The sequence below is a fragment of the Impatiens glandulifera genome, chromosome 5, assembly GCF_907164915.1.
Source record: "Impatiens glandulifera chromosome 5, dImpGla2.1, whole genome shotgun sequence".
Classification (NCBI taxonomy): Eukaryota; Viridiplantae; Streptophyta; class Magnoliopsida; order Ericales; family Balsaminaceae; genus Impatiens; species Impatiens glandulifera.
The window spans coordinates 46327710-46355484 of NC_061866.1; the positions used below are offsets into that span (position 1 = coordinate 46327710).

General features: G+C 33.0%; 7 protein-coding genes across 7 annotated transcripts; 3 read left to right on the top strand and 4 right to left on the bottom strand.

Annotated features, from left to right (window-relative positions):
- The first annotated feature begins 601 nt into the window (after positions 1–601).
- LOC124940720 (tetraspanin-19) lies at positions 602–2532 on the top strand. Its single transcript, XM_047481255.1, has 6 exons — positions 602–984; positions 1208–1307; positions 1398–1478; positions 1611–1715; positions 1960–2154; positions 2295–2532. The coding sequence occupies exons 1-6, from the start codon at positions 800–802 to the stop codon at positions 2304–2306; spliced, it is 678 nt and encodes a 225-aa protein (XP_047337211.1). The 5' UTR covers positions 602–799; the 3' UTR covers positions 2307–2532.
- Positions 2533–2728: 196 nt separating this feature from the next.
- LOC124940716 (probable polyol transporter 4) lies at positions 2729–4702 on the bottom strand. Its single transcript, XM_047481252.1, has 2 exons — positions 4350–4702; positions 2729–4270 (listed from the first exon to the last, which is right to left on the bottom strand). The coding sequence occupies exons 1-2, from the start codon at positions 4588–4590 to the stop codon at positions 2901–2903; spliced, it is 1611 nt and encodes a 536-aa protein (XP_047337208.1). The 5' UTR covers positions 4591–4702; the 3' UTR covers positions 2729–2900.
- A 1717-nt stretch (positions 4703–6419) lies between these two features.
- On the top strand, positions 6420–10146 carry LOC124940713 (protein STABILIZED1). Its single transcript, XM_047481248.1, has one exon. The coding sequence runs from the start codon at positions 6566–6568 to the stop codon at positions 9650–9652; it is 3087 nt and encodes a 1028-aa protein (XP_047337204.1). The 5' UTR covers positions 6420–6565; the 3' UTR covers positions 9653–10146.
- A 1448-nt stretch (positions 10147–11594) lies between these two features.
- LOC124940718 lies at positions 11595–13086 on the bottom strand. The gene is made up of 4 exons (XM_047481253.1): positions 12871–13086; positions 12274–12759; positions 12114–12199; positions 11595–11960 (listed from the first exon to the last, which is right to left on the bottom strand). The coding sequence occupies exons 1-4, from the start codon at positions 12958–12960 to the stop codon at positions 11660–11662; spliced, it is 963 nt and encodes a 320-aa protein (XP_047337209.1). The 5' UTR covers positions 12961–13086; the 3' UTR covers positions 11595–11659.
- Positions 13087–18055: 4969 nt separating this feature from the next.
- On the bottom strand, positions 18056–20330 carry LOC124940715 (pentatricopeptide repeat-containing protein At1g20230). The gene has a single exon (XM_047481251.1). The coding sequence runs from the start codon at positions 20316–20318 to the stop codon at positions 18069–18071; it is 2250 nt and encodes a 749-aa protein (XP_047337207.1). The 5' UTR covers positions 20319–20330; the 3' UTR covers positions 18056–18068.
- A 1051-nt stretch (positions 20331–21381) lies between these two features.
- Positions 21382–22177, bottom strand: LOC124940723 (photosystem II repair protein PSB27-H1, chloroplastic-like). The gene has a single exon (XM_047481259.1). The coding sequence runs from the start codon at positions 22114–22116 to the stop codon at positions 21586–21588; it is 531 nt and encodes a 176-aa protein (XP_047337215.1). The 5' UTR covers positions 22117–22177; the 3' UTR covers positions 21382–21585.
- A 3032-nt stretch (positions 22178–25209) lies between these two features.
- On the top strand, positions 25210–27484 carry LOC124940724. The gene is made up of 2 exons (XM_047481260.1): positions 25210–25799; positions 27304–27484. The coding sequence occupies exons 1-2, from the start codon at positions 25524–25526 to the stop codon at positions 27415–27417; spliced, it is 390 nt and encodes a 129-aa protein (XP_047337216.1). The 5' UTR covers positions 25210–25523; the 3' UTR covers positions 27418–27484.
- The last annotated feature ends 291 nt before the right edge of the window (positions 27485–27775 follow it).

The following is a 27775-nucleotide window of genomic DNA, read 5'->3' on the forward strand; positions in this document are numbered from 1 at the left end:
AATGTTTCAATATTTCACAATTTATGTGAAGATAATGTTTTTAATCATTATTCTATTTTCTATACATTTTTTTCAGAGAATATTAGCTTCTTGTTGATCTATAAAAAAATGAAATAATTTATGTATAAAAAATTGTTTAATTGAATCATATAGATAAAAATGAAACAATTGTTATATTATTTTATATTTCAATAAATAATAAAGTAATGAGAATTTTATATTTTATTTAATCACATTAAAATATTATGCTTAATAAATTAATATATATTTTTTAAATCTCAAATAAATGCATTTGGAGTTGGATACTTGTTTGATATGAATTATTTCAAAATGAACTCGATTAATATTATCAACTTTATTATATCTCTTAAATTAAAATATATATATTATTTTAAGTTGTGTATATAAAATCTTGTATAGATGATTACAAATCTGGTTGAGATTATAAAATACAAATAAAAATCAGCTCATAATATTTCTTTGTAAGTAAAGATAGAGTATTTTGAAATTAATGTAAAATTTAATGAAGAAGCTTCTCTTCTCAAGAGAAAGCGTAAAACAAACAGGTTGGATAAAGGGAAGAAGACGACGACCGAAGAACGAAACAGTAAATGTGACATTTTAAAGCGTGGCGGGCAGCTAAATTTCCGCTATTCCTTCCTTCTTTCCTTCACGGGATAAAGAGAACATTTTGAAATCGCGTGTACTGTTGCCCCTATTTTCATTTTTCTTTAGGGTTAGGGCATTCAACTCTGTAATCCAGATCAATAATACCAGTAGGGAACTCATCTGGGCCTGAATGGAACCTTCGGTGTCGGGAATGGCGAGGAGCTGCATACAGTCCCTTTTGAAGCTGGTGAATTCGTTGATTGGTATGGTGGGTATTGCGATGATTCTCTATGGGATATGGATGATTAGAGATTGGCAGAGGCATACGCATGGCGATCCATCTCCCTTTATCGGCCCCGATTCTCCACCTCCTTGGTTAATTCATCTATCTTTTCAAATTCTGCTTTTTTCTGTTTTTACTTTTTTGGGTAAAAATGCATTCTTTTCAGATATCTTTGACTTACCTTTTCTGGGCATCTTTTAATTTGGCTTCTGATAAAGGGAGTTTAATGGTTTTTATTGAAGTTTATGGCTTTTGCTTGATGAATCCAGAGGGGTTGCGTCTTGGCTCATTATACTTGTTCATAATCAATTGCAGGTTCATGTACACCTTTCTTGCCCTTGGGGTAACTTTATGTTTTATCACATGCTCAGGACATATTGCAGCTGAGACTGTTAATGGATGCTGCCTGTATTCTGTATCCTTTTTCTTTTATATTGGGCAGCTGATGTAGTGGTTTTGTGCTTTCTCGTGTTTATATTATTGTATGTTCCTTAACGCCTTTTAGTACATGTTGTTTATCTTTCTACTTTTTGTGCTTGAAGCGGCTGTAACAGCGGATGTGTTTCTAAATCATGACTGGGAGGAAGTATGTCTTGATTCAACATTTCAACCCAATATTCTTTTGGGATTTCACACATACATGATGTTAAGTTCTTTCTATTAGTCTATTGATGGTGGAGAATCTGAACCTTTTTTTTGTTGTGTTTGACATAATCAGGACTTCCCTGTGGACCCAACTGGTTATTTTATGGATTTCAAGAAATTTATCAAGAAAAACTTTGATATGTGCAAATTGATTGGCCTGTCTGTGGTCTCCGTGCAGGTGCTCTCATCCTCCTCCTCATTTGTTCATAGAAGCACTGCTATTGTATAGTTCAATACAAATATATGTCTATTTGTGAGGTTGTTGGGCTAAATTAGACTGATAAAATGCATCATACATATATAGCCCCATCAGAAAACACTTATGTTTTTGGAAGTCAGAGACATATTCAAGAATTTATGCAGATTGTTCTTTGGTCTTGTTCATAGTATGTTGAATGGGGCTGCTTGGTTTTGAAGTGCAGGGTCTGACTTTGTTGTTAGCCATGATATTGAAGGCTTTGGGCCCACATGTGGAAAGACACTACGATAGTGATGATGACTATTCTCCAGACAGGGTTCCCTTGCTGAGGAATTATGCTCCTCCACCTTCTTATTCTGTCGGCGATCCTAAATACAAATCCAGGAACGATTCGTGGAATTTAAGGATCAATGATAAGGTGATAATTCCATTTATCATTAAATATGATCTCACCTTCAACTCATAGACATGTGTTTTTGATTGTTTTTGTTCAATGGTATGTGTGATCTCTGGAATTGGATTATTCTCTCATTTTCATGTCTTTTATTTTGTTCCCAGATAAACAGGTGAATACTTTGATGATGAAGGGATGATGGATACGATGTTTGGGGAATACGTGCAACTACTTATGTTAATAGTTCCTAAGATCTGAAATATGGGCACAAAGTAGTACAGATTATTGATTGATTTTGTTATAATTGTGTGAAAAAAGAAAACCTGTCCAAATGTATGTGTACCCCAACTGAATGTTGTTATGGATTTACTACTATTTTCAATTTGATTCTCAATTCACATATGGCTTGGTTTGATTTGGTTTGTTCTGGTCTTTAACCGAAAAGACAAGTTATATCAAGCATGAATAACTGGAACAATCAGGGAACCTTTGTTTCGGTAGAGAACATAAGTTTCAGATGAACATATATATATATAATGATTGAAGCAAAATCCATGAAGCTTTCATTAAATATTGATTTTGACTGCAATTGAACAACAACAACAAATCATACATTCCTGTTCCTATTACAGCTCAAAGAGATAGAACAATTGGAAACTTTTCATAAAGAATTCCAGTAGACAGAATCATGTTCTATCCAAAGAACTATCGAATTTACACATAGTACAACAACAAATAATCGTAGGATTGTATCTTAACACTTAACAAACTCATAATGGTTTATGCATTAGATGTTCAACATCTCCAAGCTCAACCTGACTTTCTTTCCACATATTATCATTCTGAAAAAGAAGTTCAATTTCCTCCAAAGACTTCCCTTTTGTTTCAGGCACGCATGTATAAACAAACACCACCGAAATTGCAGACACCACTGAGAAAATAAAGAAAGTTCCCGCCACTGAAATAGCTCGAGCAAGAGACAAAAATGACATCGCGATCAATCCACTGCAAACCCGATTGCCAACTGCCCCAATCGCAGCTGCCTGTGCACGCACCCTCAAAGGGAAGATCTCCGAAGTTAAAACCCAACAAACCGGACCAATCCCAATTGAGAAGAAAGCCACATTTGTGCAAACAATCATCACTATCAATCCTACTCCCATTGATGTACCTTTCAAGAAAGCTAAACTAAGTCCCAAACTAAACAAACATACAGTCATCCCCATTGTACTGATATACAACAGAGGCTTTCTCCCCAGTTTGTCTATTAGAAGAATGGCAACTAAGATAAACACAGTTTTCGAAACTCCAACAGCTACGGTAGCTGCTAGAAGCTTCGATTCATCTTCAATTCCAGCATCTTTGAATATCGTTGGACTATAGTAAACCGTGGCATCAATCCCAGTGATCTGTTGGAAACACTGAATTCCAATCCCAGTAATCAGCATTCTAAGGAGTGAAGGAGAAGGACTTAGAAGCTCCTGCCAAACGGCTTTCTCCTCGACAACTTTACCGGTGTCAGAAAATCCTGCAGCTAATTTAATCTCGTCAAGCCTTTCCTCAACTTCCGGTTCACTAGCAATCGTCTTCAACAGAACAGATCTCGCTTCTTCAACTCGATTCTGCATTACTAACCATCTCGGCGATTCGGGTATTATTAAAAGCGCGAAACCGATGAAGACAGAAGGGATAATTCCGACGGCGAGCATTACCCTCCAATTGATATGAGGAGAAAGGCCGGAAAATACATAATTGGAGACATAGCCTAGAAGGATGCCCAGATTTATGAAGATTTCTGGGAATGAAGTAAGGGAGCCACGGGAAACTGTAGGTGAGATTTCGGCGATGTAAATTGGGGCAACCATTACTCCGAAGCCGATACCAACGCCGGCTAAGAGACGACCGATCATGAGTACATTAAAGGAAGGTGCGAGAGTCATGGTGACTGCACCGGTTTGGAAAACTATAGCGGCTAATGCCATAGTCCATTTTCTACCAATCGCATCTGATGTTTTCCCACCTCCTAAACTACCCAATAGGGATACTACACTAAGAATACCCACAAGAACTTCTTGTTGTACTTCTGTTATGTTCAAATCTTGTTTAATGAATAGGATTGCACCACTCATAACACCCACATCTGAAAATGGTAAATCAAATATGATCAAGTTCTGATTTTGGAGAATGAATGATTGAGAAGATGATAGATAGAGACTAACCATAACCAAGGAGGACGGAATTGAGAGATGCAAATATGGCACAAGCGAATACGTATCTTCTAGTAGTTTGATTTCTTTGGAGTTGGTGTTGATAGTTGAAATCGTCAATATCATCGCCAAACCCATCTTCTTCTTCGTCAAGCTGATCGTTCATCCTTGTGTATTTGTTATTGGTTCGCAGAGGAATTCCCTGAAAACCCATTTCTTCATGCCCAATTTCTTGGACGCCGTTCAAACCCATCTCTCTGTTTCTCTCCCTGATCTATCTTTGGATTGTTTCTTCTTAAACCCAGGAAAGAATGAAGAAATCGTAATGTAATGCGCTTGAAGGTCAAAGGGAGGAGGGGGAGAGGAATTGAATTGAATTGTTTTCTAGTCTTAGATCTATAAAATAGATGAATAATAGAATATTACAACTATTCAACTTGTGGACCGGTTTTTTATATTTTATTTTTTAATTGAGTTTAGTCAGTTTTTGTTTTAATACAATAATTTTTTTTTTTTTATATTACATTTTGTTTTCTTTGCTCCCTTTAATTACTTTTTAAGATACAAAATAACTTAATTTTAAATTATTATTTTTTAAACAGTGTAAGTTCATCTCCTGACTAAATATATACCTTCCTCGCCCATTCCCTTCCTATTCAGTATTGAGCCCCGGATATTATACTACATATCCTAGCCCAAAATCTCTCATTCCGGACGGGACTACTTGTTCACTTCCTCTACAATGGCAGAGGTTCCGAGAATCTAGTCTGAATTGACCGGACATCAGGGACATCACTTTTTTTAATGAAAATCAAGCTTTCAATAGTAAAGAAGGGGGGAGTCAAGGAAGAAATCCAATAGTTCCATTTTCCTTCTTGTTCCAAAATAGGAAATCAAGACAAACCGGGCACTACGGTGAGACGTGAAAACACCCGATCCCATTCCGACCTCGATATGTGGAATCGTCTTGCGCCATATGTACTGAGATTGTTCGGGAGACATGGTAAAAGCCCTCTTTGTCTTCCTATCCTTTTCAATGATTCGGGTTTGCATTGACTTCAGAGACCCGAATCATTCCCTAAGGACGAATTTCCTCTGCCGATCACGGAAATCATGATAAAAAATACCCGCGGATATGAACATCTTTCTTTCTTATAGAATTTATTTTAGCTTCAATTATAAAATGACAAATAAAAGAACATCAAAATAGTTTATTATTCTTTCTAACTTTCAAATATGATAGCAATGGTTATGTTGGATCCAAATATGTTCAACTTATTAATAGTTTTGATTGCTGATTATTATTCTCTATTTAATAAACTTTTTCTTATTATTTGTTGAACTGTATTTTTCTCTCTTAAAATTTCCTTTGTTGACCACTTTATAAAATTTTATCTTAATGATCATTGTAATATTACAATATGTATAATTATGTTACTATTTTATGAAAATAAAATATTTACATTTAAACGTCCCTAATTAAATTTCCACTATGTCTCAATTGATCTAGTTTAAGTATGTTAATTCTATTTATTTTATAAATAAAAATAAAATTATGTAATTTGAATTTTGTACACCACTTAAAAAAGAAAGCAATAATATTTGAGACCCTTGGAAATGTACTGAACTAATCAGAATAGATTAGATATCAATTAATTTGAGTGATTATTGTCATCCTAAATAATATGAATAATTAATGGTTTGTTAAATTAAATACCAAAAATAATAATTAAATTATATTATATTATTGGACATTGAATAGTTTTTTAAATATATTATTATTTTATTTAATTAGAAAATATGGAATATAGAATAAATAAATGAATAGTTAATTATTTACTAGTAAAATAAATATTTTGAATTGAGTATCTCATTATTTAATTTCTAAAATCAACATATTAGAACGGAAGACAATTTTATGACTATTATATTTTTATAAATATAATTAAAAATTATAATGTATTTAAGTAAAGTATTAAAAAAAAGACGTAAATATTACAATTAACACCAAAACGCGAGTTTGGATGTATTTGATCGCAGCTGCGATTTTGGGTCGTCGGTCAAGGCCTACCGCCAAATCGCCAAGCACCGCATAAACCTAATTGTAATGCTTGAGACGGCAGCGTAAAAACGAAGATGAGTTTTTGAGCTCAATCGGAGCATTTCTCTTCCTAGTTGATCGATTCACACTATCAGGTAACTTTTTGTGTTTTCAATTTTTCCAAATCATGGTTTTCCTCAAATCACCAGACAACAAAACCCTAGCCCTAGATTTAGACCCCAGAAAAACTTCCTTGAGCACGTTGAGGCTCGAAATCGAGTGTAAATTGGGTCTGCCGGCGTGTTTCCAGCGATTGTATATCTCTTCGAGGCGACTGTTCGATTCTGATGAAAGTATATCAATTTCCGCCCTCGGTGTCGGCCGTGATTCGACCTTAACTCTACATATTCCGTTATTTGGAGGGATGCAGGCTCCAGTTGCGCCTAAGAACAGGTTAGATTTCCTCAGTACTAAGCCTCCTCCTAACTATGTGGCGGGTCTGGGTCGTGGTGCGACGGGATTCACCACACGTTCGGATATTGGTCCTGCCCGTGCTGCTCCTGACCTTCCTGATCGATCAGCTGCGACGATTGGAGGAGGTACTGGAGCGCCTGGAGTTGGACGTGGGAGAGGGAAAGGGCCTGGCGAAGAGGAAGAAGAAGAAGAGGCTGATGAAAAGGGATACGATGAGAATCAGAAATTCGATGAGTTTGAGGGAAATGATGTTGGGTTGTTTGCTTCTTCTGAGTATGATGAAGATGATAAGGAGGCTGATGCAGTTTGGGAGGCAATTGATAAGAGAATGGATTCAAGAAGGAAAGATCGGAGGGAGGCCAGATTGAAGCAAGAGATTGAGAAGTACAGGGCTTCTAATCCCAAAATCACAGAGCAATTTGCTGATCTTAAGAGAAAGCTCCATACTATGTCAACTGATGAATGGGACAGTATCCCAGAAATTGGTGACTATTCGTTGAGGAATAAGAAGAAAAGATTTGAGAGTTTTGTTCCTGTCCCTGATACCCTTCTCGAGAAAGCTAGGCAAGAGAAGGAACATGTGACCGCTCTAGATCCAAAGAGTAGGGCGGCTGGTGGAACCGAAACACCTTGGGGTCAGACTCCAGTCACAGATTTGACAGCTGTTGGTGAGGGAAGAGGAACAGTTCTGTCTCTCAAGTTGGATAGACTTTCCGATTCTGTTTCAGGTTTGACTGTTGTTGATCCAAAGGGTTACTTAACTGATCTAAAGAGCATGAAGATTACCAGTGATGCTGAAATATCTGATATCAAGAAGGCTAGGTTGTTGTTAAAGTCAGTTATTCAAACAAATCCAAAGCACCCGCCTGGCTGGATTGCTGCTGCCAGATTGGAGGAAGTTGCAGGTAAGATTCAAGCTGCGAGGCAGTTGATAACAAAGGGCTGTGAGGAGTGCCCTAAGAACGAAGATGTCTGGGTCGAGGCATGTAGATTGGCAAATCCTGACGAAGCCAAGGCTGTAATTGCCAGGGGAGTGAAAGCTAACCCTACTTCAGTAAAGTTATGGATGCAGGCTGCGAAATTGGAGCACGATGATGCTAATAAAAGTAGGGTTTTGAGGAAAGGACTCGAAAACATTCCCGATTCCGTTAGAATCTGGAAGGCGGTTGTGGAGCTTGCTAACGAAGAAGATGCCAGGCTGTTGCTGCAGAGGGCAGTTGAATGTTGCCCACTTCATGTTGAATTATGGCTTGCTCTAGCGAGGCTGGAAACCTATGATAATGCTAAGAAAGTTCTTAATAAGGCAAGGGAAAAGCTTTCGAAGGAGCCGGCTATCTGGATTACTGCTGCAAAGTTGGAAGAAGCAAATGGGAATACCGCCATGGTTGGAAAGATCATAGAAAGGGGTATCAGAGTTCTGCAGAGGGAAAATGTGGTGATTGATAGAGAAGTTTGGATGAAAGAGGCTGAAGCTGCTGAAAGAGCAGGATCTGTTGCCACCTGTCAAGCGATTATTAACCATACGGTTGGGATTGGAGTTGAAGAGGAGGATCGGAAAAGGACTTGGGTTGCTGATGCTGAAGAGTGCAAGAAACGCGGTTCCATCGAAACAGCTAGGGCTATATATGCACACGCGCTTACGGTTTTCCTTACGAAGAAGAGTATCTGGCTCAAAGCGGCACAGCTCGAGAAGAGTCATGGGACTAGGGAAACTCTCGATATGCTTCTTCGTAGAGCGGTTAAGTATAGGCCAGACGCAGAAGTTTTATGGCTGATGGGCGCGAAAGAGAAATGGCTTGCAGGTGATGTGCCTTCTGCTAGAGCTATTCTCCAAGAGGCTTATTTAGCTATTCCGAATTCTGAAGAAATCTGGCTTGCCGCGTTCAAGCTTGAATTTGAGAACCACGAGCCTGAGAGAGCGCGAATGCTGCTTGCTAGAGCTCGAGAAAAGGAAGGAAGCACAGAAAGAGTCTGGATGAAATCAGCTATTGTGGAAAGAGAATTAGGCAATATGGAGGAGGAGAGGAGGATTTTGAAAGAAGGACTGAAACTTTTCCCTTCGTTTTACAAGCTTTGGCTTATGCTTGGCCAGCTTGAGGAACGTCTTGGCAATTTAGACAAGGCCAAGGATGTTTACGAGTCAGGTCTCAAACATTGCCCTAACTTTATTCCTCTTTGGCTTTCACTTGCTAAACTGGAGGAAACCACAAATGGTTTGAGCAAGGCTCGAGCTGTTCTCACCATGGGTAGGAAGAGGAATCCTCAGAATCCAGAGCTTTGGCTTGCTGCCATAAGGGCTGAATCCAGGCATGGGTTCAAGAAGGATTCAGACTCGTTGATGGCAAAGGCATTGCAGGAGTGTCCCACTAGTGGCATTCTGTGGGCAGCTTCAATTGAGATGGTTCCACGTCCTCAAAGGAAAGTTAAGAGTATGGACGCTCTGAAGAAGTGTGACCATGATCCTCACGTTATTGCTGCTGTTGCTAAATTGTTTTGGCACGATAGGAAGGTTGATAAAGCTAGATCTTGGCTGAACAGATCTGTGACTCTCGCTCCTGATATTGGAGATTTCTGGGCTTTGTACTACAAATTTGAACTCCAGCACGGGAATGAGGATAACCAGAAGGATGTTTTGAAAAGATGCATTGCAGCTGAACCCAAGCATGGAGAGAAATGGCAAGCGATATCAAAAGCTGTGGAGAACTCACACCAGCCAGTTGAAGCCATTTTGAAGAAAGCTGCAATTGCACTAGGGAAGGAAGAGAATAATCTTGCAGAGAATAACAAAAATATTAATTAGCTTGAGAATCGTGTGGACGTCACAATTAATCAGTTTTTTTGTCTCGTGTCTTTGCAATGAGCTTTGATGTTATCTCATGTCATGGTATGTCGTGTATGGCCAATTACAGAACGGATGGATAGGTACGCACTTCTATCTCAAACTCGTTTGTAGTTGCAAAAGAAATATGTTTGTGAACTTTTGCCAGGATTATGATCCAACTGCATTACACTAGATAGCTTAATTTGATGGCCTTTTGCCCTTTTCGATTTTGCAGCTAACTGGTCATAATTCGGAAGCTTCGATAGGGATTGATGAACTGATGAATGGATCTACATATGGGTAGAGAATCTTTTCCAAACACTGTCTTTAAACCTGAAAGGTGCACTCTTCTTTATTTACTTATACATTTTTGCTTGTTTATTTGTTGCTATTTGATCCATACTGTAGACAAGTTGTTGGATAAGTACTTGTTTTAGCTGGCTGACATTCCATGGGAAAATATTCTATATGTTCTGTTATTTCATCAACATTCCCCTTAGTTTCTATAAAAGATATTTGAGTTTGTTTTAAATATTCACCCACCCAGAGTTAAAGAAGTGGATTATTTGAGTCAATTGACTAAAATACCCTTTACATTGAAAATGTTATATAAAGTATGGGTATTTTGGACAGGGGGTTAGAACCAAGAGTGCTCTCTCTCTGTGAATACACAAAGAAGCTTCTTGTAAGTGGTTATTAAAAGTCTATATCATGTAATTCTATTCTGAAACAACAACCTCCTCTTGTAAAACTAAAATAAAATCAACTATTGGCCATGAAACTTGGATGGGTGAGTTAGTGGGATGATGAAAGATCATGGAGACAATGATATGGGGGGAGACAAAGACTTGTCTTACTAGTTAACATCATGGTTTGTCACATGCTCTTTACTTAATGGGACATCTGTCTCAATGCTTACACTCTTAGATAACCCACCAAAAAAACTACTCTTCTTTTATCTTTCATAATATTATTTAAATCAATCATTAATTATTTCCCATCATCTTAAAAGTTTTAATAAGGTAATGTTTAGCTTGGTTAATAATGACAATTTCATGCATATTTGCAATTTCATTAGTGGGTATTGTGGTCCAATTGATTATTGTTGAAGATGAAAAGTGATTTACTTGGAAGTAGTGGGAAAAGGGTTTACAAAAATGTCAATAAAAACATGCTATATGGTCGGGACCGGTGGGAAGTGTTTGTTTTGCATTATCCGGGGCCTCATTTAATGTATCTAACATCCATAATATCAATAAATGACCACAATATATTGTCAGTTTGTTATTATTAAGAATGACCTTTTTTCTCTATGGATTAGTCAGCGCAAAACTCGAAAATTAAAGTCATGAATCCATTTCAACTTAAGCGTTTTTCAGTAAACTTTTATATTTTTGTTGTAAATAAGTTTTTTAAATTAAAATATACTACATGGGAGTTGGAGAGTTTTAACTAATCGCATCAAATGGCCTTACCTTAATAAAATAAATAAATTGTTTGGAATGAAACAACCCCACACGGTTTGACCATTACATGTGACAATCACACAACCACTTTTTTCTTTATTTCATTATTTATTTATATTTAAGTGTGGGATAATATGAAATAAATAAAAATAATATCTTAAAGTGTATGAAATATATATAAGTTAAATATTGTAGCTTAAAATGTATGAAATATATATAAGTTAAATATTGTAGAAAGAATCTTAGGAAACCCTTGATTAATAATATTTTATTAATCAGTGGGTTACCTGCAGGACTGTACGGCTTTGAAATGGTTTTAAAATTAATTAATGCTATAATTTGGAAGTTGTTAGTTAAGTAAACAATTAATGAACCGGTCTCCCTTATATAACTGATTGCCAAACAAAATAATATGACTTCAAAATAGCACATCAAAAAGATTGATTATCAATAGATAAAAAAATCCTCTTTAATTTGTTTTCCTATTTCTGAACCAAAATCTAAAAAAATATAGAAAAAATCAATTCCCCAAGTAGTAATTGTAGTCATGGTGGTGCACCTTGAGCTGCTTTAGCCACGAATCAGCAACACTCCAATAAGAAAACAACCTTTCTCGATCCATCCTACCACTCACCCAAACCTCTCCATTCATCTTGTAACTCGCAACCCCAAATGCATCCAATCGAATCTCGCCTGTTATTGTCTCTTTCACTTCTTCTTTTTCTTCTTCAAACGATGATGAAAGCGTATGGTACGTAAGGAAATTTGTCGATAAATCCTTTATCGGTCTAATTCCCCTCGGAATATGGTAAAGTGGGTACCTGAAATTGTAATCAAAACCAAAATTGTTAACTATACTCATAACTCCTTACTTTGCATAGAATGTGATAAAAATTGATTCTTTACAAAAGGAAAGTCACTACAAAGATCATATTAATCATTCCATAAATAAACTAGGGTTTTTGAAAGATTACCAAGAAATAGCAATCCAACTAGCTGGAGAAAGATCAACACTTCTCAAGTTCATCAATTCAGGGTAATTTTCACTCAAATCAAGTATCTGAAAAACAGAACAAAAAACCGTCGCTAAAGTACAATATAATCCATTGCTAATAATTAAAAAGAGATAGATACCTTATCCATGAGAGGGATTCTTATAGAAGGAGAATCTATTTCAAAGAACTGTAAATAGAGAGATCCCAATATGTCATTTTCAATCTCATCCTGTTGTTGTTGATGTTGATGATGGTGATGATGATGATGATCAATTACTTCTTCAGATGAACAGCATTCAGATCTTGATACATTCTCGCTATAATTATCACTCAAATCACTCATTGAATCGCTGCTTATTAATGAATCCCCTTTTACCCACCGATCAATCTCATCATCTCGTCCTTCTTCTTCTCTGTTTTTATTATTGGTGAAGATCTGGATTGCAGAAAGATGAGGTACATAATACTGTACAAAAGATTCTCCAGTAATGTCCATTTTGATTGGAACTCCAACGCCATAAGCACTCCATTCATCAAAGCTTTTCCAAAGATCAGACAGATTAAAGAACTCAACTTCTTCTCTTTCAATTGGATACCAAAGCTTGTTAAGTTTACCCTTCTCATTCTGAAAATCAAATCAAATCAAATCAAATCAAATCAATGGTTAATTAATTACCTTTGCATGGCATGGATTGGATCGATTATAGAATGTACGTGATTCAAATAAAAGTTTAACCTTTGGAAGGAGATGGGTTGGGACAACAGGCGTGGTGTGATGAAGGAAACGCTGAAAGTTTGACGGCGCCGTCTCTTTTCCGGCGACCATGTTTATTAGGAACGAAGGGCGGCTGTTGCTTGACTTTGGGTGGAGAAAAGATAAGAAATTTGAGAAAACAGAGGACTGCGCCGCCGTTTCCGCCGTCGCCGGAGAAGGATCCAGAAGCAAAGGAGGAAGATGATGGAAGGGAAACGAAAGAAGGTCTTTTCTCTCTCTCTCATATCTTTATATTTATAGCTTTTTTAGGGCTGATTTGATCTTCACCTTTTTTTTAGGAAATAATAATAAAAAGTAGATTCATCAAGATAGTTTTTTTTTTTTATCTTAGATTTGTTTGATTTTTTGGAAAAAAAAATCTTGTTTAGGAAGGAGTGTGAATTATTGGGATTTATTTAAGATAAATTAATAAAAAAGAATTATATTTTAAATTTGAGTTTAAATATAATATAGTAAAATAAAATATTTTTAACTTTTTAACAATAGCTTAGACTCTATCAAACTTATTTGTATGTATTCCTTAATATTTTTATCTTCAATTTTTTTTTTAAATATTAAATCTTTAGTATTTTATATTTTCAAATTTTATTTTCTTAAATATTTATCTTCAATTTTTATTTATTAAAAATTATTAAATTTTTAATATTTCAATTTTTAATTTATTAAAAGTTATTAAAATTCAAAAATTATATGAGAATATTTAAAAATTATAAATAAAACAAGTGGATAAAAAAATAATTTGGATTATTTCTATAAAAAAAAATAACAGTTGGATGAATTATTCAAAATGTTTTTTATATTTTAAATTTAAATTTATCTTGTTTGATCTGAATTTTTTAAAATTTATATGAATTTGTAAAAAAAAATATGGGTTTATTTGAGATTTGTTTTAGATAGATTAATAAAATAGTTTTTATATTTAAAATTTTAATTTTTTTGTTAAAAATAATATAAATTGTATATATTAATTAATGATTTAATTGTTAAAAAACCAAAAAAACTCAAGATGAAAAAAAACTTATTGTATTTTAAAATATTTAATATTTATATATTCGAATTTTATTTATTTTTTTACAAATATTAAATGTTTAATATTTTTTATTTTAAATTTTTATTTATTTTGATTAAGAATATATATAATATGATATAATGATACTTACAACTTAAACTTTCAGTAAGTTAAATTTTCTTTTTAATAATTATTTTATCTTTTTTAATATATATATATATAATTTTTAAAAATAATAAATAATAATAACTAATTTCTCTTATTCTAATATTTACTCTATCATTTAATTAATTATATAATAAGAAATTATATATTTATATATGATAGAAAAATTTAGAAAAAAAACTAATTTTTTTTCTTAATTATTTACTCTCGTAATTAATTATATAATAAAAAATTATATATAATATATATTTATACATAATGATAGAGAAATTAAAAAACATATAAAAAATTTTTATCTTATATATTTTTTTCTCAAATTATTCATATAAAATATATTGTTGTATCAATAATTGTAAATATAATAACACATTAATATATATATATATATTAATAATAATAACTATTTTTTTAATTATTTTTTCTCTCATTAATTATATATATTCTCACTAATCATATAAAATAAATATTTTTTATCAATAATTTATATAGGTATAATATATATATAATATATTATTTTTCATCATTAATTTTATATTAACATATTCTTTTATTAATTTTTCATCTATGGTATAAGTTGTTAAAGTATAATCAATTGTAAAAAAAAATTTATTTTTACAGTCATTTAATATATACCTTAAATGGTGTAATATCTTATGTTGTAAAATGATTCAAGGGTTACAAAATGTTGAATTTTTCTTCTTACCACCCAATACAATTTAAAAAATCCAGCCATGTGATGTAGGAATTATAAGAGCATTTAAGATGCATTATCGTCGTAGACTTTATCGTTCTATTTTAGAGAATTTTAAGGCTAGAGAAACAAATTCAAAGAAGATCAATATTCTAGACGCAATCAACATTGCTATCTCAGCTTGGATGAACGATATTAAGAATACCACAATTGTAAAATTGTTTTCAACATTGCAAACTTTGTTCGATAGAAAATGTGGTTTCACAGCCTTTAGAAGAAGAATGCATTAGAGAATTACGGTCAACAATAAAAGAGTTACACTATCATAACGCAATGAATGTGGATCAACACTTACATTATTCGGGTGAAAACGACACAATCAAGATTTTAACTGATGAAAAAATCATTGAGAGTCTTAGAGAAAACAATCAAGATGAAGACAATGAGGATGATAGTCGTGATTTGGAGTCTGTTTCTCGCAAAGAAGCAATTAGAGCAACAATGAAACTTACTAATTTTCTTCTACAATATGATACAAGCACTCCACAACTTCATAAAGCTTTGCAGAAAGTGAAGGATGAGATTCAAATGAATATAAATTTTCATACAAAATAGACAGCGGTGAATTAATATTTCACTAAGGCACTCTGAATTATTTAAAAAACTAGTAAAAATATATTGTTAGAACGTCTCGCGATCATCAAATTTGGTGTTAAATTTAAGATATAAAGTGTTATTAGCATAGTTGGTTAAAGAGTTTTACTTGTTTTGTTAGGTTGCGAGTTCGAAACATACTTATATCATTTTTAATTTTATTTTTAACCGTTTTAAATTTATGGGCGGGTCAACCCAGAATCCAAACCAAATATTCATTTACTCTCACATATATATCCAAATTAACAACAGCTCTCGACCTGACAATCCGGACACTTTCAAAATTAAGCATCATTTTATATATATATATATATATATTAGTTAGTTAAAAATGTCTTGCGTTCATCAAATTTGGTGTTCAATTTAAAATGTAATGTGTTATTAGCCTAGTTGGTTAAAGAGTTGTACTTGTTTTGTTAGGTTGCGAGTTTAAAACATATCTATGCATTTTTAATTTTATTTTTAACCGTTTTAAGTTTATGGGCGGGTCAACCCAGAATCCGACCCAAATATTCATTTACTCTCACATATATATCCAAATTAACCACAACTCTCGACCTGGCAATTCGGACACTTTCAAAATTAAGCATCATTATATAGAGAGAGAGAGATTAGTTAGTTAAAAAATGTTCGCGTTCATTAAATTTGGTGTTGAATTTAAAATATAAAGTGTTATTAGCCTAGTTGGTTAAAGAATTGCACTTGTTTTTGTTAGGTTGCGAGTTTGAAACATACCTATAACATTTTAAATTTTATTTTTAACCGTTTTAAGTTTATGGGTGGGTCAACCCAGAATCCGACCCAAGTATCCATTTATTCTCACATATATATCCAAATTAACCACAGTTCTTGACCCGGCAATCCGGACACTTTCAAAATTAAACATCATATTATATATATATATATATATAGATTAGTTAATTAAAAATGTCTCGTGTTTATCAAATTTCGTGTTAAATTTAAAATATAAAATGTTATTAGTTTAGTTGGTTAAAGAGTTGTATTTGTTTTGTTAGGTTGCGAGTTCGAAACATACTTATAACATTTTTATTTTTAATCGTTTTAAGTTTATGGGCGGGTCAACTCAGAATCCGACCCAAGTATCAATTACTTTCACATATATATCCAAATTAATCACAGTTCTCGACCCGGCAATACGAACACTTTCAAAATTAAGCATCATTATATATATAGTATATTATTACTTTATATATCGGTTGAGACTTATATGCACCAAAAAAATATATTGTTTAATAAATTTATCGAAATTATTACTTTAACTATTCGGTCCGAGTCGGAACTGTAAAAATTTATTACTTTATCGATGTTATAATTTTATCGAATTTTATTTTATCAAGAGTGTACTATATATATATAATATTTTCTTTAGGAATATACATATTTTTTTATTAATATAAAAATTAACTAATAGATAATAAATATTAAATACAAAATATATACATACAAAAAACAATAAAATTATTTTAACAATCTCAAATGATTTAGCGGTTAAAGTGTTCACATATCATGCTTAAGAGCAGATTTGAATCCAAAAACATGCAAATTTAGATTTTCAAGAAGTCATTCTTAACTATAATATATAGTGGCATAACTTTTAAACAAAGGATACGAGACATTTAAAAGTGTGAGGTCGGAATTAGTTGTTGGTTTGACGAGCATTTAAAAGTGTAATGTCACGAGATGAAGGTCAGGTGATTTGTCGAGTGTGAAGTCAGAATTAGTGGTTGGTTTGACGATCATTTGAAAATATGAGGTCACGAGATGGAGGTCGGATGGTCAAAAGATGAGGATCAATTGGGGTTAATGGTTGGTTTGACATTAGATAAGAGGTCAGTGATCAATTAGGATTAATTGTTGATTTGTTGAAGTGAGAGTAGAAGAGAGGTCGACTAAGATTGATGAGTGCTTTGTCGAGTAATAAAGAGACATATGAAAAAGTGTGAGTCACAAGATGAAGGTTAATTGAGGGTTAGTGGTTGAGTTTGACGAAAGATAAATGGTGTGTCTTCAATTGAGGTCGATTAATATTGGTGTGTGATTTGCCGAGTGGATAAAAAAGACATATAAAAAAGTGTGAGTCACAAGATTAAGGGTTAAGTGAGTGCCGAGAAAATACAAGTATATATTAACATTAAGTTTATATTAAACTTAATTTTTATCAATATTACCATTTTATCCATCATTTCATTTGTAATAGATATTTCATCAAGTTTATAGAGACTGAAAGCCGCCTAAACTGGATCAATAGAATAGAACAGAGGTAAGGACGAATGCGAGAGAATGAGACTCTCCAGTAGGATGTGTTACTATCACCGGCCGCAATAATAAGGCAAATGTAAGTCTAGCGACTTCCTCTTTGCACTAGTAAAATAGCTTAATTAAAGAGATTAGCCATAACCATTTCTTTAGCTCTTTACATTCTGCCATTTAGACAGAATGATAATATTTAAAAATAAAAAATTACTATTTTACTTCTCTATGAAAAAGAACAGGGCACGCTCTACTCCAATGAGTAAAAAGTAATTTGAAGTCAATTATATAAAATTTTGAATCCATGCTATTTACCAACCTTGTTTTATAGGTAACTAAATATTGAGTTTATTTATCTGAAAATGTGTATTACCAATAATCACCACATGAACAAACACCATCTTTAAAGTGATGAAAACGATTAGTATCTCTAACAAAGATTTCCCTATTTTCAAATTTAGACACAAATTTGATAACTTGATGACAATCCCCACAAATTCTTAGGTTCTTTATCACTCGAAGTGAACATCCCTTTTCAGTCTTCAACAAACCAATAACCACAGCCAATTTCTCACTATGCCCACACAATGCATCCTCCTTCTCTTGTTCTTCAACATCTTGAAGCACAAATTCAACTATAGGCGAATAACCCGACCTCTTCATCTCCGCCCCGATTTCTTCCATCTTCTTCTTCACCGAATCCATCTCCGAATACGATTTATCACCCGCCAATAACATATACACCTTCCTCTGTATCTCAATCCAACTACATCCCGGTTTTTTTCTAATCCCAATACTTCTCATCATATCTCGAATTCTATCAACTTCATCGAACTTCCCTTTCGATGCGTATATGTTCGATAAGAGAACATAATTACCCGGGTTAGTCGGCTCCAATTCAAATAATCGCTTGGCAGCAATCTCACCCAAACTAACGTTCTTGTGAACTCTACACGAGCTGAGTAACGCTCCCCATACGCAAGAATCGGGGGTAAATGGCATTTTCTTTATCAAATCGAAGGCTTGGTCGAGCTTTCCAACTCGACCGAGAAGATTCACCATGCAAGCGTAATGCTCCATTCTCGGTTCAACCCCGTGCTCTAACATGCTATCGAAATACTTCTTCCCTTCTTCTGTCAGCCCGTTTTGGCTACAAGCCGATAGAATACAAGTGAAGGTGATGAAATCGGGATTTTGCATTTTTTCGAAGATTTCCATCGCTTCTTTAGCTTTTCCGTGCATTGCGTAGCCGTTTATCATTGCGTTCCAACATACGATGTTTCGAGTAGGCATTTTGTTGAAAATCGAGAGTGAGGATTCAATTTTTCCGCATTTCGCGTACATATCGATCAACGAGCTGCCTATGTAAACGTCGATTGGTATACCCTTTCTAAGAGTGAATCCGTGAGCTGATTTTCCATGCATTAACGCTGCAATATTACCACAAGCGGGTAACAAACAAGGTATCGTTATCGAATTAGGTTTCAACATGGCAAGCTGCTGCATTTCTCTGAAGAGATCCAAAGCTTCCATGTCTTTTCCATGCTGCGTGCAGCAAGAAATCATAGTTGTCCATGAAACAACGTTTAAATCCATCCTTTCTCTATTTAATCGTCTAAATATCGTTAATGCCTCGTCTGCAAGACCGTTTCTCGATAGCCCTGCAATAAGGGCATTGCAAGAACCTACGTCTGGTTTATCCAATTCATCGAATACCCTCGATATCTCGCTTGTTTGACCAGATTTTCCATACATGTCGATCAGAGCACTCACGACACAAACACTCGATACCAAACCGATCTTGAACGAAAAAGCGTGGATTTGAATACCCATATTAAGATCTAACAAATCTCCAAGTGAAGAAAGAACACTTGATATGCTAGTTCCATCAGCCATATAACCCAAACTATGCATCTTATGAAACATTAAAACAGATTCAAAGCAATGACCACTCTGGTTAAAACCTGAGATCATTCCATTCCATGTAACTGTATTAATTTCACTCATTTCATCAAACATCTCTTTCGCATCATTTACAAATCCTTCCCTAGCATAACCCGCAATCAAGGCACTCAACGATAACGAATCTGGCTCAGGCATTTCGTCGAGCACCTTGCGGGCATTCTGTAAGTTTCCAAAACTTATATACATATGTAAAAGAGATGATTGCACGAAATCATTATACGCAGACCCAACATGAAATGCAATCCCATGAATCATTTCCCCTGCTTTGATGTTTGATAATCCAACGCAAGCTTTAACGGCGGTGGGGAGAACATGAGCATCGGGTAGAATTCCTCGATTTAGCATTCGGGAGAATAGTTGGAGGACTTGTGATAAGTGATTGAGTTTGGAACAAGCGTAAATGAGGGAGGAGAAAGAGAAGAGTGAACAGGATTGAGGGGTTGAGTCGAGAATGGATTCTGCATCGGAGAAAGAGCGGTGGTTGGAGTAGCAAGATACGAGCTTGGTTATGAGATGGGTTTCGGAAGATAGACCGGTTTTGAGAATGTGGGCGTGAGCTGTTCGGGCTTGTATTAGAGAAGATGAAGAACTGAGGAAGGTGAGAATGGCGGGACGATAAACACTGTCAAAGCGAAGCAAAGCTTGACTAGACATGGGTTTGTTGTTGTGATAGGCAAATGATAATTTGCTAGTTAATAACTTTAGAAATGTCCGAATATTTTGTGTTCGAATTTGAGTAGATTTTACATATTTATACTTAATTTGAAATTTGTTAGGAAACATGTGACAATTTGAAGTTTTTTCTATTTTTATTTATTTAATTAATTTGATACATTTATAAATTAAATAATATGTATAAACGATTCTGAACGTATTACATTTAAATTTAAATAAAGTATAAATTTGTTATTTATATTTTACAGAATTTCGAAACATCATAATTATGTGTTTCATTTATCAATTGTGATGTATTTTTTTTTTTACAAATAACATAGATTTGTAAAAATGAATTATTATGTTAAAGTATGATTACAGACAATTTTTATTTCTTTGTTTGGAATTAGCCAATTCTGTTAGATTTAAAATGGAAGAGATTGGTAGAATACAATTAGGTGGAACTCACTTTAAACAGGAGATCGAATAAAATAAGCAAGACAGCAAAAGCCAAGGCGATATAGGTAGGTATAGTATAGTATAGGCGGAGAGGGCAGGTGACGACAATAAGCTTTAATCCACCATATTCTAAGACATGATACATGAAGAAATCGAAGATTCTGCTCTTGAAACCGAAGCGATGATTCTCATCGACTCTCTCTCAATACAAAATGTGGAAAAACCAAGACAATCTCTAATTGGGAAAAGGTTCTCAAATGACTAGTTAGAAACTTAAGGCCTAACTACCAATTTTAAAATTCAAGCTTAAATTGATAAAAACTAACTACTTCAAAAAAGAAATTGTAATTGAGTAATTATTAATTCAGTGTTTATTTTGGTTAACATGACTGTCATATAACTAAGTGCCCAACTTAATTAAACATTTAAAATTTAAATGACCAACTAAACAAACATATTTTTTATTATTATTATACAAGTAAAAAAAAATTGTGACTTTTCATCTCCTAGCTACAATTCTTATATTTTGAATAACTGTGAAATATAAAATAAATGATAGAAAAAATATTTAAAAAAGTCATATCCAAATTCATGAGTATTTTGTAGGAAAGAGTTCAAAATGATATGAACTTTATATCTCATAAAAGTAAAATAGACTCATACACCAAGGAATATGAAATTCCCGAATATGGTAAGTTACAATATTACAAAATTACTACTAAAGAGTCCAATTTGCAGAAATAGGAATGAAAATAATGTAATATTTTTTGGAGTGGCTAATTGAAAAACAAATTCTTTATTTCTTTCTTTATCTTCCCCTGAGCAGAGATTTCTCAGCAGTATCCATCTCTTCCAATATCCTAACTTTCCTCTTCGCAGGAATTGGTGCAGTGGGTCCAAAACTTATGTAATGTCCAGAAATGGCATTAAGGGCAGAATACATATCTCTAAAAGACGGTTTCCCAAGCAAAGACTTCTCTTTTCTGTATTTCGCCACCCAAAAATTAGAAGCCTCCCTTAATCCTAAGACGGCAGAGGCCACATTAGGGTCAGTCTTCTCCATACTGATGGTTGATCGAACCTTCTCGATCACTTCCTTAGTTTCCTTCACGTAATCTTCGTCTGAGGCAGCTCGGGCAGGGGCGGCGGGAAGAGAGATAACTCCGGCAGCTGCTATGAGGGTAAAGGAAAGGAAATCACGGCGGTTGAAGGGTTTTTGTGGGGTGGAAATGGGATTGTGGTTTTGTGTGGAGGCGATTGGAAGAATGGGTTTGGAAATTTTGATTGGGGTTAGGGTTTTTGTTGCCGGGGGAGAGATTAGAGTCGTTGGAGAAGCCATTGTTGAGAGAGATGAAGAGAAATGGATTGGGATTGGGTAGAGTAGGGATGAGAGAAGTGAAGAATGATCTTGGGAGGGATCTAGGCTATTGGGTTTTTGACACGTGGACTTATCATCTTATCATAATATCCTTTGATTCTTATGGATAAGGAGAGGCCCCAAATAGGGTTTGCTACTCCAATTATAAGTGGCAATGAAGGTTTTATATGCTTTTGTGGGGTCCTATTTGAACCTCCTTCTCACTTCCTTCTTAAATTTAATAAAAAAAACTCATTTCTCCCTAAGCAAAAGGGTGTGCATCTTGATTTAATTTAGATGAGCTCGATGAAGGGTTATTTTCATACTAACACTACATGCAGTGCATGTATAATTAAGAAAAAGTGATGCTTCATTTTTGTGAGTATGTGTCACTTCATTCATACTTGAGATACAAGTAGTGCAATACTGGTAATATTGAATTATCCAGCGATAAATGAGTGAATTTGGGAAAGAGAATGAGTGAATTTGGGAAAGGGAATGACATGTCATGATTTTGATTAGTTTGACAAAAATTAAGAGAAAAGAGATAAATTATTTTATTTTTTCAATTTGTTTCTTCTCTCATTCTCTTTTTCAAATTTCCTCCCAAATATTTTACTTACCTTTAATATTTTCTTTTGATTAAAAAAAATGAAAGAAATGTTGAATACTAAGAAAATTGGTAATAATTTGATATTCACAATTCAAATTTGGTTTGAAGTGTTTTGATTGAATTTGATATTTTGGACCCATTTGGACCGGGTGAGCATACCTCCACTTGTTATGATATGGGTTGCCTTTGTGGGCCTTTATAGTATGCTTGTTATATAAAGGTCCAAGAAGGCCCAAAGTCCACATAATAATAATAAGCATGAGCTTACTAACATTTATTTAATAATAATAGGTAACGACGTCGTTTCTGGGATGGGGACAAACAAACAAACAAACAAAGGCATGCAATTGTCAAGGACAGAAGGGGTGAATGGGGGGTTTAGGAAAAGGGACAAGCCCAATATTTCATATTTTGGGAAGAGACAAAAACTGATGAAATTATATCAAGTGCTTCTTCCATTCCTTGTTTTTTTGTATATATTATTATTATTTATTACACTTTTCTTTTATTGCTCCTCTACTAACATTTCCTCCTTTCAATTTAGGAAATAACCTCCCTTCTCATCTTAGGTTATATCAAAATAAATGGAGTTCTAAATAGTTTATTTTAAAATGTTATAGTCTATCATTTTTGTAAAACAATAATTTATTCTCTCAAACAAGTTATGTTATAGTTTTAAATCATTACTTTTTTTTTGTTTTAACTTGGAGTATGGATAATAAATAATAAGAAGAAACTTCACTTTTCATACAATGAGACAAAATATGGATGCTAAAATGTCAAAGAAAGACAACTTGTCTATAAATATATAATGCTGTACTGTTTATCTTTCTTTATTTTAATTAAGATGAAAAATCTTTAAGTTTGTTTGGGTTTTCCTAACAAAAATTAAAACTTCATCTAAAACTTTTTAGTAGAGGTTATTTGAATTTTGTATTTGTTGAAATATTATAAGGATATGTTTGGATGAGTGAAATTAATATTGACATTGATATTAGAATTTTAATTCTAATTTATTGGAATTGAGAATTCAATTTCTATATTTAGGAAAATTATAAAATTATAATTCAATCTCAATTTCTATGGTTGAAAAAAAATAATATAATAAAAACAATTTTAATATATATTATCTATTTTATTAAAATATTTGTATAATTTATTTTTCTTTTAAATAATATTTGTTCCACACTAATTTCCTAAATTCAAAAATTAGATATCGGTTCAAAATATTAACTTCTTAAATTAAAAATATATATTAGTTCAAAATGTTAATTTATTAAATTAAAAAAAAAATCATCGGTTTAATATTTTAAAATCATAAATTAAATTAAAAAAAATTATGAATTTAAAATTTTAATCGTATTTTAAATGATAAAATAATAAGTTATTTTATTTAAAAAAACATAAAAAAAATAAATTTTAAAATTATAATTTCGACATAAAATGAGTGAAATTAAGAACTATAAAATTACAATATATTGAATTTTATTAAAATTTTAATTTCAAATCTAATTTAATATTAGAGTGTTTACCCAACTTAAGAATTAAAATTACACCTTTCAATTCTAATTTTATTATGAATTCTAAAGTTACCAAATACATAATGTATTTTTTTATTTAAAATTATTTTTAGTAATCTCCAAATAAATTAAGATAAAAAAGAGTTCTTAATGCGTTCCTTCTATATTTTAGCGGCACGGTAAAAAGATAGTAATATGCCCGTCCTCTCCCTGAGGTTCTAGGTTCCGTTTAATGTGTTTAGTCAGCAAAAATTAATCTAACTTTGAATTAGAAGCGAAATCCAAAGTTATAAATAAACAACAAGCGAAACCCAAAGTTCTAATTTTTTATTTTTATTTTTTTATTTTAGCTACTGTCTCATTTAGATTTTTCAAATAAAAAAAAAGTTATAAAAATGAAAGCCAATATCTATATATATAATGATGCTTAATTTTTAAAGTATCCGGATTGTCGGGTCGAGAGCTGTGGTTAATTTGGATACTTGGGTAGGATTGTGGGTTGACCCGTTTTTAAATTTAAAACGGTTAAAAATAAAATAAAAAATATTAGAGGTATGTTTCGAACTTGCAACCTAACCAAACAAATACAACTCTTTAACCAACTAGGCTACAAAGACTTTATATTTTAAATTCAACACCAAATTTGATAAACGCGGGATGTTTTAATATTAATATAAGTTCAACTTTTTAACTAATTAATATATAATGATGTTAAGTAAATAGATATTTGGGTCGGATTATGAGTTGACCCACCCATAAATTTAAAACGATTAAAAATAAAATAAAAAATGTTATACGTAAATTTTTCATAGTTTTTTATATTATTACTCGTGCAAATACACGTGCTAAATGCTAGTTTATATGAAATCTCCATTGTCTAACACTCTAACCTCAGGCAATCTCTTTCTCTTTCTCTTTCTTTTTTTTTTCTTTTCTCTCTCTCTATTTTCTATATATCTGAGTTTGAGGAGTGAAGACCGGCTGTTTAAATGGGCAATAATCACCATTTCTGGTAATACGTAAAAGGAAGGAAGATAATTAAGAACGATATACAGATTCAATTTCTTGATTCTCTCTCCATTTCTCGTCAAATTCCTTTCCTTTAATTCATTGGTACGCTATTAGAACCAAATAAGCTCTCGCAATGCTGTGAAAACGAAGACCAATCTCCACCCATCCTCTTTCACTTTCTTCTTCAGCTCTATATAAGTTCGGTGAACTGATGAGAGACAGAGGAACGGACACAAAAGTGAACAATGCTGCTCTCTCCGACCATGGCTCCGGCGAGTACCGTTTCGGATAGAGGCGCCGGCGCCGGCGAGCACTGGAGAAATTTCGATAATACTGTTAATGCAGTTTCATTTGGGTTCGTCGCAACCGCCATCCTAGTCTCTATGTTCCTTGCAATGGCTATCTTCGAGAGATTCCTCCGGCCAACAACCGCCGCCGCCGACGGTGGTGGTCTGAATCATGGAGATATCGAGGCCCAAACGACGTCGTTCAATGGAAAGCTCAATTACCCTTTTCCCAAAGTCAGTTTTCTCTCTCACTCTCACAATCACACATAGTATCTCTTTTTTTTTTTTATGATTTCCACCATTCAAGGAGAGGGGTATTTAAGGAATTTCATAATAACTAAATAATTACACCTTAACAAAATATTATTATTATTATTTCTTACTTTTGGTTACATCAAGAATTTTGGATTAGTCTACAAATGTAATGAGTAGGTTGGGTAATAATAATCTAAAACCAAACATGGCCTAATTAATTAGTAGAGCAAAACAAAAATAAATAAATAAATAAATTTTGTTTGAATAAACGAAAGGGCTGCTGCAATATGTGAGCATGGGGGCCAACACTTAGTTGGCATTTAGCATGCCCATAATCAGTCTGACAATAAATAAATTAATTAATTAAAAAGATATATATATTTTATTATTATGTATTTCCAACTATATATATATATATAATTAGAGAGGTTAATATTCTATATTCCACTTAATACGATGAAACCACTTAATAATAATATAAATAAATATTTAGTGGTGATAAAAATGAAATGAGATGCGGATGCCCTCAAATAATTTGGCTTTTAGTGATATTTATAAAATTAAATTTGTTGTTCCAAGAGAAGAAGAAGTAATTAGTCACAAGTGGATGGGTGGGTGGGTTGCTTTTCGAGTTGCAATAATTATAATAATATAGTGGGAGAAAACCTAGTTATAATATTATTATTATTATATTAATTAATCATATAATTTATTAATTAATGCACTCAAACGTAACATTCAAACGTAACATTACAGCTTGTTTGATGTTTGATAAAAATATAAATTAAAAATTAAAAATTAAAATAAAAAACCCAATATCAAATGAGGTCTTGATTAACATTTTTGTATATATATATATAGTCTAAATTATGTATATTATTATAAGAAGTGTAGGATAATTATGATATGTCGGCTTTGAGGGAGGCTAAAATGGTCCAAGGGTTTGTCAGTAGCAGCATGTGATGTAGTGTTAGATATAATTAAACCAACATGACCTTCATATCACCTTTCTTTCTAATTACCAACCTCTTATCTCATCTTATGCACTCTATCATTAACCCTAACATCATTTACTAATTTATTCTAGTTGAGTACCATCTTTAGCCTAACGTGAATAAGAGCGGGATATTTCTAGTCTCCCTGAGGTCATGGGTTCAAGTTTGTCCGTCGTCAAGTTTGAACTATGTGTTTTAACCCGCTCGTATTGGTCGCAGTTCAAAGGTGAAACGCGTGTTATAAAAAAAAATGTTCTTATTTAGAAGAAAAAAAGAAACTAGATTGTTATTACCTATTAGGTATTGGAAAAATAAATAAACCGAATCCCTTAATTGATGGAAAATGTTGTGGATTCTAAGACCATTTTTCTTTCTTTGTGGATTATTTAAGGTGGTAAAAACTAGGTCAAACCATATTTATTTATAACTAAGTAAGTACTAGTAGTGGTTAATTTAACTTGGACATTCTATAAAACATTTTCTGGCAGAATCCATCTTATGGCGGTGACTTGTCGGTGTTGATGCCCGGAGAAGAAGTTCCGACCTTCATTGCTCATCCTGTTCAATTCCAAACTCAAACTCAAACTCACATACTTAATTAATTCATTCAAATATCAGTTTTTCTTAATTAATGTAACTTAATTGCACTCAATTCAGAATTATTATTAATCATTATTGTTGTTACACAAAAACAAAAATGTTATCATCATTACTATCGTAAATATATATTTCTAATATTTTATTTTGATTTTAATCATACATATATATATTTAATAGTTATAACATTTTATTAGCATTATTGATTATTGATGATATGATGCTCGTACGTGTGAGTTATTTTTTTAAATTAATAATCACTTTTATTGAAAATCAGGTCATTCTAGATGATGATATATGTTATTAGGGTAGAATGAAAACTACATATATATATATATATATATATAGCTTCCAAATTAAGCA

What these genes read in the sequence shown, in the direction of transcription:
- LOC124940720 (XM_047481255.1), top strand. Translation starts at nt 800, where the DNA reads ATGGAACCTTCGGTGTCGGGAATGGCGAGGAGCTGCATACAGTCCCTT. An exon ending in ATGGATGCTGCCTGTATTCT is followed by an intron (nt 1,308 to 1,397) that starts GTATCCTTTTTC and finishes AACGCCTTTTAG; the next exon opens with TACATGTTGTTTATCTTTCT. An exon ending in TAAATCATGACTGGGAGGAA is followed by an intron (nt 1,479 to 1,610) that starts GTATGTCTTGAT and finishes TGACATAATCAG; the next exon opens with GACTTCCCTGTGGACCCAAC.
- LOC124940716 (XM_047481252.1), bottom strand. Translation starts at nt 4,590, where the DNA reads ATGGGTTTGAACGGCGTCCAAGAAATTGGGCATGAAGAAATGGGTTTT. An exon ending in TTCCGTCCTCCTTGGTTATG is followed by an intron (nt 4,271 to 4,349) that starts GTTAGTCTCTAT and finishes TACCATTTTCAG; the next exon opens with ATGTGGGTGTTATGAGTGGT.
- LOC124940713 (XM_047481248.1), top strand. Translation starts at nt 6,566, where the DNA reads ATGGTTTTCCTCAAATCACCAGACAACAAAACCCTAGCCCTAGATTTA.
- LOC124940718 (XM_047481253.1), bottom strand. Translation starts at nt 12,960, where the DNA reads ATGGTCGCCGGAAAAGAGACGGCGCCGTCAAACTTTCAGCGTTTCCTT. An exon ending in GAATCCCTCTCATGGATAAG is followed by an intron (nt 12,200 to 12,273) that starts GTATCTATCTCT and finishes TCTGTTTTTCAG; the next exon opens with ATACTTGATTTGAGTGAAAA. An exon ending in AGTTGGATTGCTATTTCTTG is followed by an intron (nt 11,961 to 12,113) that starts GTAATCTTTCAA and finishes TTACAATTTCAG; the next exon opens with GTACCCACTTTACCATATTC.
- LOC124940715 (XM_047481251.1), bottom strand. Translation starts at nt 20,318, where the DNA reads ATGTCTAGTCAAGCTTTGCTTCGCTTTGACAGTGTTTATCGTCCCGCC.
- LOC124940723 (XM_047481259.1), bottom strand. Translation starts at nt 22,116, where the DNA reads ATGGCTTCTCCAACGACTCTAATCTCTCCCCCGGCAACAAAAACCCTA.
- LOC124940724 (XM_047481260.1), top strand. Translation starts at nt 25,524, where the DNA reads ATGCTGCTCTCTCCGACCATGGCTCCGGCGAGTACCGTTTCGGATAGA. An exon ending in TCAATTACCCTTTTCCCAAA is followed by an intron (nt 25,800 to 27,303) that starts GTCAGTTTTCTC and finishes ATTTTCTGGCAG; the next exon opens with AATCCATCTTATGGCGGTGA.